A 12,953-nucleotide genomic window follows, 5' to 3' on the forward strand; every position below is an offset into this window, starting at 1 on the left:
CATTCCTACAATAAAATTAACGTATTAATTACACAAAAATTAGCAAATAGGGCAAAATAAGAGGATTCTTTGAACATATTTTGAAAAAGTCTCACTGAATCTCAAGACTATTTTTCAGATATTCCTGCCGAGTTTTGGCAGTATGGGAGGCGACGTTACTAATTTGCAGGTAACGTTTCAGCAAGCGGATTTTGGACATAAAACAAGCTCGTCAGAAGTCAACATATATTCGTGAACTCATATACAACAGTAATAACAATCACAGTAAAATTAAACAAAAAAAATACAATTATGTTTGGCTGGCACAGTCGATCAAAACGCACAATGATAATATATAACACGACGTGATCATCATGAATACGATAACGACAATACTGTCCCACAACCGTCGGTGCAAAGCTTGTCCAAAGCATAGCCAAATTGTATTCCAGGAGAGTCAATATGAGCCTCTACAGGACCCAAACACCACTTTGAATCCCGCCATGCGCAAGCCACCTTCCCGTGACGTCCCCATCACCGTGGGGGTTTCTTCCCGTGTACACGGAGGCTGGGGAATTTGACAGACTTCCCCCACTGCCTTCAAGCTGCCGCTCCGGGAGATGGGAGTAGAAACGGCGCGCTGACCATTAACAAACATTTCACTACCTATATGCTTGGTTTCTTTCGGTAAAGTCACGTAAAAGGGAAACAATACAATAATAAAAATATAAAACAATAAAATTCTCACGACGTTTCGACTGCAACAGAAGCAATCGTCATCAGGTGTGAAAACCACAACAAGAAAATTTGAAAAAGTGGCGGGTTTTTTTTCCCCTTCTACGTGACTTTACCGAAAGAACCAAGAATATGAATCCCTGCAGCCACGAAAGCTTTAAATCAAAATTTACTACCTGTGAGATCTTTCGTTACCTGTGAGATATTTCACTACCTGTGAGATCTTCACTCAAAACTGCTCTAGAGGAGTTGTACACCCCTAGCTGCCACTGATATTCAGTGGCCTGAAATGAAATGTATCGCTCCGGATGACCGCTGCAAAATACGATCTTCAGTTTTCATTATAGTGTGCTGATCTTTAAAGGTGCATTGGGAAATTTGGATGCTCCTACTGATACTCCTGCTGCAATGGAGTGACTCGTGCTGCCAGCTATGGCTGCAAAGTTTGGTCGTACATGTTATGTGTATCGTTTATTGTTAAATTTGAATCACAGTATCCTATGATCACTGTTACATGGTTTTTATAGGGTTTTTTTGGTGATTTCGAAAACGTTTTGGTTTAGCCATATTTGTTTGTTGTCGTACAGAGTTAGACTGATAACTTTAATCTAAATTGTCTTACTGGGATTTTTGCACACAGCGTTGATGTACGGTGCTTTTTCTGGAAGACTTTGCTGTTTTTTTTCCTTAATTTTTCTGTTGCGCGTAGTCACTTTAAGATGTTCCTTGTTCATGTTTTTGTTTGTTGCGGTTGCACCCGATTCAAGAGCCGCATGGCTCACAGGGCTATACCTAATCAATGAAACTGAAAAAAACTGAAACAACCACGGGCTGCTGCTCGGCGAACGTAGCAAGCATCGCCACTTCACACGTGGATGTGTCCCACTTGGTGTCGCGTCTTGCACGATTCGGGAGTGTGCCGTCGAAACCCCACGCCCGGCTGGAATCACAAGGTGAAAAGCGCGCATCTCTCTATGCGAACACTCGTTATTCCTGTTGGTCGTTTTACACAGTATTACAAAAGACAAGTTCCAATCAGTTCCATGGAAACCCATTATCATGGCCCCAACGTGTCACGTAGCATTGAACGTTATACCGTAAACAATTATAAATCATTAACATATATACAAATTATTACTTGACATTACACCATATTTTAACATGTACACACACGTTCGGCTCACCCTGAAAACTTTCGCAAAGGAAAATAAAAACCTATAATCTTCAACTGTACCACGTGATAGAAGACAATGAAAATAATCTCTTTTCAAATCTGGCATGGATCGGCTGTGCGCATAATTCGTTAGCGGGCTAGACAACGTGAGTACCGCGCTGTGGAAAGTAAAGTGGTCGTGAAAAGGGCACAGTGGCACCCGTCATGGGAATGTGGAGTTTCCAGTGCACCAACGATGAGGGAGCACCACCAGTGCCAGATTAAGCTCGTGTGGGGCCTGTAGCATATGTTATAAAGGGGCCCTAAATAAAAAAAAACACATAAATATTAAAACACAAATTTGTAACTTGCACAGTAAAGTCATTGTATTTTTTTCATTTGCTACACAGCCAGATAATACGACAAATCGCTAACCTTAAACACCCAATCGTTTGTAAAAGTTAAAGGCGGTATAGTACTATAGTAATAGAGCAAGTGTAGAGTCACTGAACCGGAATTGATAGCTTGAAAGCATTTAGCGTGGGGCACCTTGAAAGTGCGGAGCCCGTAGCTACTACTACATATGTAGCTACTACATATGTAGCTACTTGTGCTACTGGGATAATCCGGCACTGGATGCAGCCACATCGCAAGGCACGGTACAACCCGCGCGGCAAGCGCGTCGAAATAATTTAAAAAGCAAAACAAATTCGTGGTTTCTTATTTTTTGCTTGCCTGGGACGGAATGCACAAGTACAATCCACTGATGGATGAGGATCTCCCCATACCGTTGGGCAATTATTTTCTTCTTATCATACTTCACCACCACGCCAGTCAGAGTGGCTCGGTGACAACGGAGTGAATATTGGGTAGAATAACAGGGCAGTGTCGGACATCGCACGCCAATTACAGCAGTGCTGGGGATGAAGACACTTCGTAGAGAGAGGCAGTGAGTCACAGGGAGAGAGAAGCGGAAATCCTTGCGCCTGGACTTGAACAAGCGGACATAATCTGCGGTGCGTTTGCCGTGTGAATATGTAATTGAGTTCCCATTGTGAGCCATCTCTACTGATGTGCTCCTGCGCTCCTGAATACGTGGCAGTGTTAGAGGAATGAAAATGGCGAGATACTTTCCGGTTGGTGCTCATCACATCACGGTATTTTACACCGACGTGCGCAGGACGCAACGGCGAGCGTTGTCTCGGACGAGGGCTGCTGACGAGCGGGGAACGCGAGCGAGAATCGGGCGACGGCTCAAGCGGCGTCAACGTCAATGGGCAAACAGAGCAGGCATTGGAACGGGGTAAAAAGGACCAATTTACCCCACAAACCACGAGTCTAAAAAAACCTTTTTTATTTTACCAGGTAAGGCTCACTGAGCTATGTAGCTCTTTTTCAAAAGTGACCTGGCCACAAATGATAGCTCAACGAAGTGGCTTATCATAACGTGGACATTTATAGCAGCTAAATACTCTTACACGCACGTTTCTAAATATATAGGCAAAAACCGGAGGATCCGGAGAAAAATCCACGCGACCACAGAGAGAATGCGCAAACTCCAAATATACAGCAGGCGTCAGGGTCGGGATCGAACCCACGACCTCCTGTATACCAGGCGAGTTAACATTTCGCCGCCGTGGCGCCCCGCATAAAAACATCGTTCAGCTGATACGGATATCTCCAACACTGACGGAGAATTGAGAATAGCTCACAGTGCAACCACGGTCACCGATATCAAACCGTGGTACGCAGAGTGAGACCACCGCCCGCTTCAATCAATCACTGGCAGCATGTCAGATATTCACCAGGCTACTTGTGAAGCTGTCCACTGGCTCACCCACCAACCTGAACATGAACAAATAAACAAGGTGCTTGCCACAAATGAATCACAATACCTTGCTGATCTCGCCAATGAGCATAAGCCATCACACAAACTCTGGTCATCTAGATTGAACAGTCATTTCTTTAGAACTGCTTTGGCTACGTACAGTGCAAAATAAGTTGAATATACATAAGTACATAAACGTTGCTGTTCGGCTTCCCTCAACTCGCAACAAGAACGACTTACGCTCATCCAGGTGGCACATTGCACGAAGTGCTCAGCTCGTGATTGAGAGGTCACGAGTTCAAATCCACGTCGGACTATGACTGAGTGGTTAATTTTAGAGACTGGTCCCCAACATAGGAATGTGGAATGTACACCTGTGGCTCAGGGTCGTTAATCAGAGAAGAGCGGTACCCCACGGTCACTGGGAAGGGAGGCACTGTGGCTTCTATTTTGAGGTATTTTGTTTAGACTATCAGAATAATTGTAAATAAATTATTTTCCATCTTTAAAAAATATATATTCTTTGCAGTGACTTTTTAAAGTTTCCATGATGGATGTAGCTTGCACCGTAAAATCGGTATGTTCATAAGAACACATACAATTAGCAATGATCAATGCATCTGGCTGGGTGACAGTGTGGAAAAATTATCAACTCACAGTTGGCAGTTTGTGACTCATCACCATTATCTTATTAAAAATAAATACTCAATTGCTTGGTTTATGCCAATAGTATTTCACAACATCTGTTGTTCCAAGGTCTCCATTTTAAAATAATCTCTTTTGGCTCCTGAATGGCTTAAGTATGCATGCTGTTGAAAAAAAATGAGTGGGGATCAAATATATACAAGTTCACTGGTGCAGAAACTACCGCATGAATATTTCTTGTTTTATTTTAACCCTCCCATGCATCTCGTTCGTCCGGGCGATTTGGTGGAGAGGACTCACTCTCTTCCCTAAATAATCGCCGATGAAATGACCTCGGCTAACACAAACGATTCAGCCGTTTGGTATGGCGTCCCGCCGCTTTGCTCCACATTCTGAGAGCTTCTTCAATCTACACCAGTGGTTTTCAAAGTGTGGTCAGCGGGCCATCAGGTGGGCCACGGCGGTCCTCCAGGTGATCCGCGGGGCTGTGATGCAAATGCAGCTCGATCTGGAAATAAAAAAACTCTTATACACCTTTTGTTTCGGACATTAAAATTTTACTCATATTTAATTAACAAAAAATTATTTAGGTAAACTACCCTGATTAAACTATGCTAACCCTAAGATCTAAATGCCACCCGTGAAAAAAAGAAAGCTTACAGCTGCATAATTTTTTTTATGTTCCGGTAATATGAATATTTTTTTTAATTCCTGGTATTTAGAGAGAGAAGTGAATGCATGTTGTCATCAGACGGGGGGAGGCTGGGTAGTCCACGGAAATGTTTGCATCGGCTGAGTGGTCCACGGGCCAAAACAGTTTGAGAAACACTGACCTACGCAAACGATATTGTCGGGCAAGCCAATGTACAAAAGCACCAATTCAATTTGGTAAAAATGAAGGAAATGAAGTCAAGCTCCCAGAATATTGAGTGAATGTCATAATACAGCACTCCACGTGATGGGAACTTCTTCCGGAACAGACAAAGCATCCCAGCACGTGGAACGAAACACGGGACATCGTGCGGGAACGACACGCACGGTACGACCGGAAAACACGCCGGAGAGCCGTACGGCGCACACCCGCGGAAATCGACGCCGAGGGCCCCGTCGTTGGGACTAAACCATACCAACACCATTCCGTGTGGAGCGTGGACTCTGGCAACCGAACGACGGTATGAAACTCGCAGTTTGTGCTGCTCGTTCGTGAATTTAGCCCGTGGTGCATTCATTGGGGGCGGGGGGGGGGGGGGCGCGTAAATGTCAATTTTGCGGCATTGTGCCATGAAAGAAAATTCTCCTGTGGATCACCGTTACCGCTTACAATGAAAGCAGTCGCCTGCAATTGCAAGAGACGGACGTTTTGGCGACTTGAAACAAACCATCAGCCATGTACAAGAGCCAAGAATGGTGACAAGCTACAATGATCTTCTCATCTCTGCTCTCCTCCCCCAGACACCACACCCCCCACCTCCCCCCCCCCCAACGACGATGAGAATGGATTGTCCCGACGGGTCCGTCCTGCCGACCCCCCCCCATTGCTTGGCAGGCCCCGGCTGGGCCGCGCCATTTCACTTGTCGGTAAGGAATGTGTGGTTCTCGTTGTTGTTCTGGTTACTCTTCTCCATGTGGAAGTTGTCGACGATGTTGTTCTCGTAGATGCCCTCGTTGGAGTAGATCACCTCGTAGTCGGAGTCCTTCTTCTTCTCCTCCTCCAGCACTTTGAGTATACACTTGTGGATGAATATGTACTGCATCTGCAAATAGCACGTCCGCCTTGGTCAGCATGTTAGTCTCTTCGGTCTCAGCCGAGTCGACGGCAGCCTGCGCAACTTTAGTCAAGTGTTCGCGCGCGAATTTAATTGCACCTGCATTGTTTATTTTAATAGCCACATTACGTGCACAAGATAAGATTTTATTTTTTTAAAAATTCCACAGGTTGTCATCCAGTGCGCGAGTGTGCGAGCGTACGAGTGTGCACTGGTGTGCAAGCGTGCAGGTGTGTGGGTGTGCCGGTGTGCGAGTGTGTCTTTGTGCGAGTATGTCTTTGAGCGGGTGTGTGGGTGTCTTGAGTGTGCAAGTGAGTGTGTAAGTGTGTGAGTGTGTAAGTGTGTGAGTGCGATGATGTGTGCGGGTGTTTCTATGAGCGGATGTGCGGGGGTGCGAGCGAGCGGATGTGTGAGTGTGCCGGTGGGTGAGCGTCTGAGTGTGTGAGCGGGCAGGTGTGTGAGTGTGCGAGTGAGCGGGCAGGTGTGTGAGTGTGCGAGCGAGCGGATGTGTGAGTGTGCCGGTGGGTGAGCGTCTGAGTGTGTGAGCGGGCAGGTGTGTGAGTGTGCGAGTGAGCGGGCGTGCGAACGTGCGAGTGTGTGGGCGTGCGGCCGCACCTCGGTTTGCACCATCAAGACGCGACTCATGCGCATGTCATGCACGATGCCGTAGATGTCGATCTCCGGCTTCTTGTCGATGTCCTGCAGGAGGTGGTCGAGCGAGATGAAGGTGCCGGTCCTCCCGACGCCCGCGCTGCTCCCACACGTGCACGGAGACGCAACGCACAGAGCGCCGCCGTTTAAATTCCGTGCTTGACTTCGATTCGAACTGGGCTCGTGTTTATTCCCTCTGGCTGGCTAGGGTGGCTAGAGGCAAGATGTTAACTACCTCGCCTAGTATACAGGAGGTCGCAGGTTTGATCCCGACCCCTGATGCCTGTATGCATGTTTTCCCCGTGGTCGCATGGATTTTCCTCCGGGTCCTCCAGTTTTTCCCTCCGCATTTAGAATCGACGCGCATTTAGAGTATTTGGCTGCAATAAATGTCCACTTGATTAGCCCCTTCGTTGAGCTATCATTTGTGGCCAGGTCGCTTCCGAACAAGAGCTATACAGCTCAGTGGGCCTTACCTGGTAGAAATAAAAGTTTAGTTTGCAGAATGCAACAACTGCCTCCCGGCTCGGCAGTTGAAGCAACGGGCAAGTTTCTTTCAGCCTCCCCCCCCCCCCCCCCATCACCTATCCACCCAACAGTATAAATGGGAACACGACAGAGTTGGTCAAGCGGCAGGTCGAGTGCAGTGGGGTAAAGTGTGGGTACACCCAACCTCTTCTTCCTCCAAGACCTCCGGCCAGCATGACGGAGGAAGGCCAAACTGCCCTCTGGAGTTGCCCTCTGGAGTTGCCCTCTGGAGTTGCCCTCTGGAGTTGCCCTCTGGAGTTGCCCTCTGGAGTTGCCCTCTAGAGTTGCCCTCTGGAGTTGCCCTCTAGAGTTGCCCTCTGGAGTTGCTCTCTGGAGTTGCCCTCTAGAGTTGCCCTCTAGAGTTGCCCTCTGGAGTTGCCCTCTGGAGTTGCCCTCTAGAGTTGCCCTCTGGAGTTGCCCTCTAGAGTTGCCCTCTGGAGTTGCCCTCTGGAGTTGCCCTCTGGAGTTGCCCTCTAGAGTTCCCCTCTGGAGTTGCCCTTTGGAGTTGCCCTCTAGAGTTGCCCTCTAGAGTTGCCCTCTAGAGTTGCCCTCTGGAGTTGCCCTCTGGAGTTGCCCTCTGGAGTTGCCCTCTAGAGTTGCCCTCTGGAGTTGCCCTCTGGAGTTGCCCTCTGGAGTTGCCCTCTAGAGTTGCCCTCTAGAGTTGCCCTCTGGAGTTGCCCTCTGGAGTTGCCCTCTGGATCTCCGTCGAGCCGAGACCCTTCTGCCAGCAGTGGCGTGAGCAAGAAACACAGCAGGGCTGCGCTTCTACCATTCCCCTCTATTTACTATTCCCACTGCTTTCTGTGATGTTTGTGATTTGACTGCCACAGTGCACACCGTCACCAGCATCGGTCAGCCTTGGTCAATCGACTGCTGGATGAAGGCGTCCCCCAAAGTCACCGCTATCTTTCACGATCCTGCGATGCGATGATCCACCTAGCACCTGTACACGAGCCGATTCAATTTCTCCATCTCCTGAGGGAACGCCTTCTTGGGTCCGTTCAGTTTCTTGGCATTTCGTTTATAATCAAGGCCACAATTTTGTCACGATTATCTTGAGTAAAATTAATGGCTGAGGTGCGGGGAAAACGCAATAATTCGCGGAAAGGTCACAGAATAAGTTGGGGTGATTACCCACCTAAAATCTGCAACGTAAAAAAAATAAGTAGGTATTTATTTGAAAAAATAAATTAATAAAATAACACATTTAAAAGTAAAATCAATCACAAATCGAGTGGCTAATTTCAGTCATTTTTGTAATATGCATTCTTTCCAGATCGATTCAAAAGCATTGGTGTGCCCAGTTCACATTGGGACAGCCAAACGATCCTGATGCCCTCCTCCCCCTCACCCTCCCAGCTGCCCCCCATTCCCCCCTTCCCCCACTCTGCTCCACCATGGCCACCTCGGTAAAAAAGTCTATCATTTCAGCACATGACATGCGGACGTTTTGAAAGTAAAGGACGGTGATAACCTGAAACTAATTTCTTTAGAACTGCTTTTTGTTCTTCGTCCTTCCCCCGCACCTCCGATTAGCACGTTTGGCTAGGTATGGTGCAAAAGAAGTTCAACGTATCTACATGCATTCCTACAGCCACTTGCAAGCTGTCATGGGGATTTTTTTTTAATTCACGATTTTCCATGACCATCGTGACCCTCCTTGCCAAAGCCAGCGTCGATCACGGTCTATCATCATCACACATCACCATCGTAGTCATCGTCACGATCGTTCGAGTCGTCGTCACCGCCGCCGCACCTGCAATGCACAACGATGGGGCCGCCCTTGTTCGTTGTGTTCACGTGGGTGCGGAAGAGCCGCACGAAGTTGGTGAGTGAGTCCGTCGTGTCGGGGACGCCGTGGTCTGGCCACGCCGTGAAGTGGAAGTGGTACAGCGATCGCTTTTCATCTGTCTTATGCTGAGCCGGGGGTGGGGAGGGGGCGCAGGGAGAAAGCGGCGGTTAGTGCGCCCGGCACGCCACATTCAATATGCAGTACATCTCGCGTTAGCTGTGCCGGCTGGTCACGTGCCTACTTCTCTGGGGAGACAGCGGTTTGCATGGGAGAGGGAACGTCGTTTACGAGGAGGGAGATAGCGGTTTGCCAAGAAGGAGATGGCGGTTGGCACGGGAGAGAGAAAATGCGGTTTGCAAGGAAGGAGATGGCGGTTTGCAAGGAAGGAGATAGCGGTTTGCAGTCAATGGTGGGAGGGCCGCAGGGGAACGGTGGTGGTGGTGGTGGTGATAATGTCTGGGGAGGGGTGAGAGAGTAAAAATAAACATTCGTAGCTGCCGTCTGTTGACAGCGTGGACCCTTAAGAGGCTGGTTGTTTGCGCTTAAGGTCATGGCCAGGGCTTAATTTCTGGCGGGGGTTCATCTCAGCAAATATCAGTGCGCCCAGCGCACCGTAACGAATGTAATTCTCGCTGCATCGCGGCTACCGGTCATGGTGGCACTTCCCCTCAAGAAGGAACCCCGTCTCTAAGCCCACTGCAGTCAACGGAGACAACATTCCGTGAGAATGACGCACTGGTGGGAACGACCGTCCGTACACGAAACGTGCAGGGGGAGCGGGGATCATCGCTCATGAAGCCCTTCGCTGTGAGCACAGCAAGACATCTTCTGCAGAGGTAGCGGAGGAGTTCCTGTAACAGCTGTTTGTTAGTGGTCTTATGCTACCGAATGTGGTCTAGAGATACGGAGGTCGGGGGGGGGGGGGGGGCTGCTATTTACTCAAAATCTCAAACAAATTCCCACGGTCATTTCTAACACCAAGAATTACACTTCTTCTTTTTTGACACAGAAGAGTGCTCCGACGAGTAAGGAGACTTTTCATGAAACATTTCAACTGACGTGAGGGAAATGCGCGACGACCCACAGGGAAGCACTTTACAAGGCACTTTTCACGAGTTTTCTTTTTTGATTGGCAACTGAAAGGTGCCTTTCTTTGTAACCTTTACACAAATGGCAGCAAAAAAATTACTTCTTTCGCTCGTCTCATCCCCTCAAATGTATTCCTCATTAACAACATCCGGCCCTCCAGTCAGTGACTTATTGGGGGTTGTGTGCATTCATGCACGCACGCATGCACTAGGCGAGTGCGTGATAATGGTGTGTGTGTGTGTGCGTGCGTGCGTTTGCGTGCAAGCGAACGTGTATGTGCTTTCACGTTTCATGGGAGCGCGTGTTTCTGAGCGCGTGTGCGTACATGCTTGTGCGCGAATGCCTGATGCCCACATACGGTGTGCGTGCGTGCGTGCAAGAATGCTCGGGGGGTGTGAGCGTGCGGGCCTCACGTTCTTGACCACCAAATGTCGGATCGTCCACTCGGGGCTCGGTTTGTCCCACTCCATTACGAGGCCGATGTCACCGTAGCGCACTGGCGTGATGTCCATGGGCCAGTAGCACTCGCACTTGGGCTGAGGGGAGCCACGCGGACGGAGCAGAGACAGAACGCGAGGCAGCGAGCGGCAAATCAGCGCGGTCAAGTACGGGTCGAGCGACTCCCATGGCGGAGGCCTTCATAGAGTGGTGGGGAGTTGGAGGGGGGTGAAGGTGGGGGGGTGACACGTCTCGATTGTATCATCTCGTTCGCTCCATGAGCCTGAACTAAACGCTCGCGTGGAGTGTGATGCATTACTGACGATGGGCGAGATTTGTACGCAAACCTACATGCGAATGCTGCAATTTGGCTGAAGTGGAAAACTAAAACTGCTCGCTAACAGCACTTGCTCCTACGGTTTGTTTCAAGGCTATACGGCGGAACTTTGTGGGAGCAATGGTCGGGGTGGTCGGGGATGGAGTAGAGTTGGTGGGGAGGGGGTCAGTGGAGTTGGGGGTGAGGGGTGAATGAACCACTACCTAGACCGACCCATGACCGCGGTCAGTGCTGACACTCACCTGCCCACGCTCCACACAGTTGGTGAGCATCACGATCTGGTTGACCTTCTGCTCCCACACCATCCTCCAGAAGTCCTCCCTCGTGCCGGCCAGGGGCCCCTGCGCGGCGATGTACTCCCGTGACGAGGAGTGGCCCTGCGCGCCGCACAGAGACAAAGATCCCCCATGTAGCCTTTCAACATACCGTTGGGCCAAGTGCTGTTATTAAGGCTGACAATTGTACACGAGGGAACCGGTGGCCAACACCATACCCACCCTGCATTCGTCACCCCAATGCTGATGTTTATAAACCACATCAGGTACTAAAATAAGGCTTAGTCGATCTAGAGAAGGCCCTGGACCTGTCCAGATATTCGTCACTGTTATTGGCCGCGAGAGGGAAACGATCTTGGGTCACCAGGTCCATAGTGCAGTGCGCTAACCGCTATATAGACAAAGATCCCCCGTATAGGCTTTACAGGCTGTTGGGGAAAGTGCTGTTAGCGAGCACCTATGAAGGCCGGCACGGCACACAAAGGGGTTGGGTGGCCAGCACCATTCCTGGCCGCCTCTGTCTCCCAAATGGCGATGTTTACACATCGCACAAGGCACTCATTTGAGGCCGAGTTGACCTTGTGAAGGCCCAGGACTGGTTCAGATATTCATCAGTAGTGTTGGTGGTCGCCAGGTTAGTAGCGTAGCTCGCTAACCGTTGCACCACTGCTCACACACGCACACGCGACACTTCTTTGTGAGCTGCACGGAATGCCGCAAGTGGAGGAGAAAGGCAGCCACGTGTTTTGTTTGCCTAGGTTTAAGGGGCAAAACCTTTCTTAGAATGACTGTCGATATTTAAACTAGAAGACACTCCTTCACCTCTTAATTTCTAAACACGAACCAAAGTCATCAAACCAAATGAATGGCAGCAGCATTAGCACGTGCAAGGGCCAGTTGAGACCAGTCTCTATCTCTCTCTTTCTCAAGGGAGATCTGGCTACACATAAATACAGATCTGGCTATGCATAAGTATTTATGGCCGTGTGAATGCGTAGATTGTGTGAATGGACCTTGATGCATTTGGTGTTGATGTCAGTGATGGACATTCTTGACGGAGTGTGGTAGTGGTGATGGTGGTGGCGGCGGTCATAGTGATACTCACCTTGATGTAGTTGGCGTTGATGTAGTCCGAGTGAGGGATGTCCTCGACAGATGCAAGCTTCACTCTGGTGACGTCAACTGCCGGATGGGGCGACGGCCAATGCAAGACAAACATCAATCGAGGTTTCTTCGAGGTTTCTTATATTCACTGATACGTGCCATGCCGAGCCAGAACCAAACAGTGATGCACTGTCCTCAGCAGATATATGAATCTGGCTCTGGGACAAGCGGAGCCAGGGTCATGGCTTACGACTCAATAATTTGCTCGTGACGTTTGTCACTACGCTGCGTGATCACGACGTCATTACATAATCTACACGTGTCTCAACTCGTTCACTCTGCGTACACTAAGCACACAAGTCTCACTGCATCGTCTCATCTACATGGTCTGGTTTATTGCGTGTGAAGTCAGTAGCATGGCTAGGCATCTGTAGTGGGAAAAAACTCAGCCCTCACTGAGACGCTCAGGGGACAGTGTCAGCCGAAAAACACTCACACGGGAGGATGTTGGTGTAACGGTTCTTGGTTCGGTTTTCAGCAAGTGTCGCTGCTTCCATCGCTTGACCCTTGCCAACGCTGCTGAGCTCCTGACAGGTGTGAGAAATTGACCAGAATTGGTGAAATTGGGTGCTC

At 49.2% G+C, this 12,953-nt stretch overlaps 1 protein-coding gene and 1 long non-coding RNA gene across 2 annotated transcripts in view; one reads left to right on the plus strand and one right to left on the minus strand.

Annotated features, from left to right (window-relative positions):
- Positions 1-208: 208 nt before the first annotated feature.
- The window catches only part of LOC116958360 (receptor-type tyrosine-protein phosphatase beta-like), a 43,929-nt gene continuing 31,184 nt past the window's right edge, over positions 209-12,953 (minus strand). Inside the window, exons 17-23 of the mRNA XM_032980921.2 lie at positions 12,817-12,907; positions 12,322-12,398; positions 11,184-11,318; positions 10,580-10,702; positions 9,042-9,202; positions 6,722-6,857; positions 209-6,094 (exon numbers count right to left, since the gene is read on the minus strand). Of these exons, the coding sequence (XP_032836812.1) occupies positions 5,909-6,094; positions 6,722-6,857; positions 9,042-9,202; positions 10,580-10,702; positions 11,184-11,318; positions 12,322-12,398; positions 12,817-12,907 (909 nt within the window). The 3' untranslated portion in view covers positions 209-5,908. The remainder of the gene's footprint in view (positions 6,095-6,721; positions 6,858-9,041; positions 9,203-10,579; positions 10,703-11,183; positions 11,319-12,321; positions 12,399-12,816; positions 12,908-12,953) is intronic.
- LOC142930783 (uncharacterized) lies at positions 5,830-7,161 on the plus strand. The gene is made up of 2 exons (XR_012946732.1): positions 5,830-5,918; positions 6,812-7,161. It is a non-coding gene; the product is annotated as an uncharacterized LOC142930783 (long non-coding RNA).

The sequence above is a fragment of the Petromyzon marinus genome, chromosome 3 (assembly GCF_048934315.1).
Source record: "Petromyzon marinus isolate PM22_M1 ecotype Great Lakes invasive population chromosome 3, UKy_Petmar_22M1.pri1.0, whole genome shotgun sequence".
In the NCBI taxonomy this organism is placed as follows: domain Eukaryota; kingdom Metazoa; phylum Chordata; class Hyperoartia; order Petromyzontiformes; family Petromyzontidae; genus Petromyzon; species Petromyzon marinus.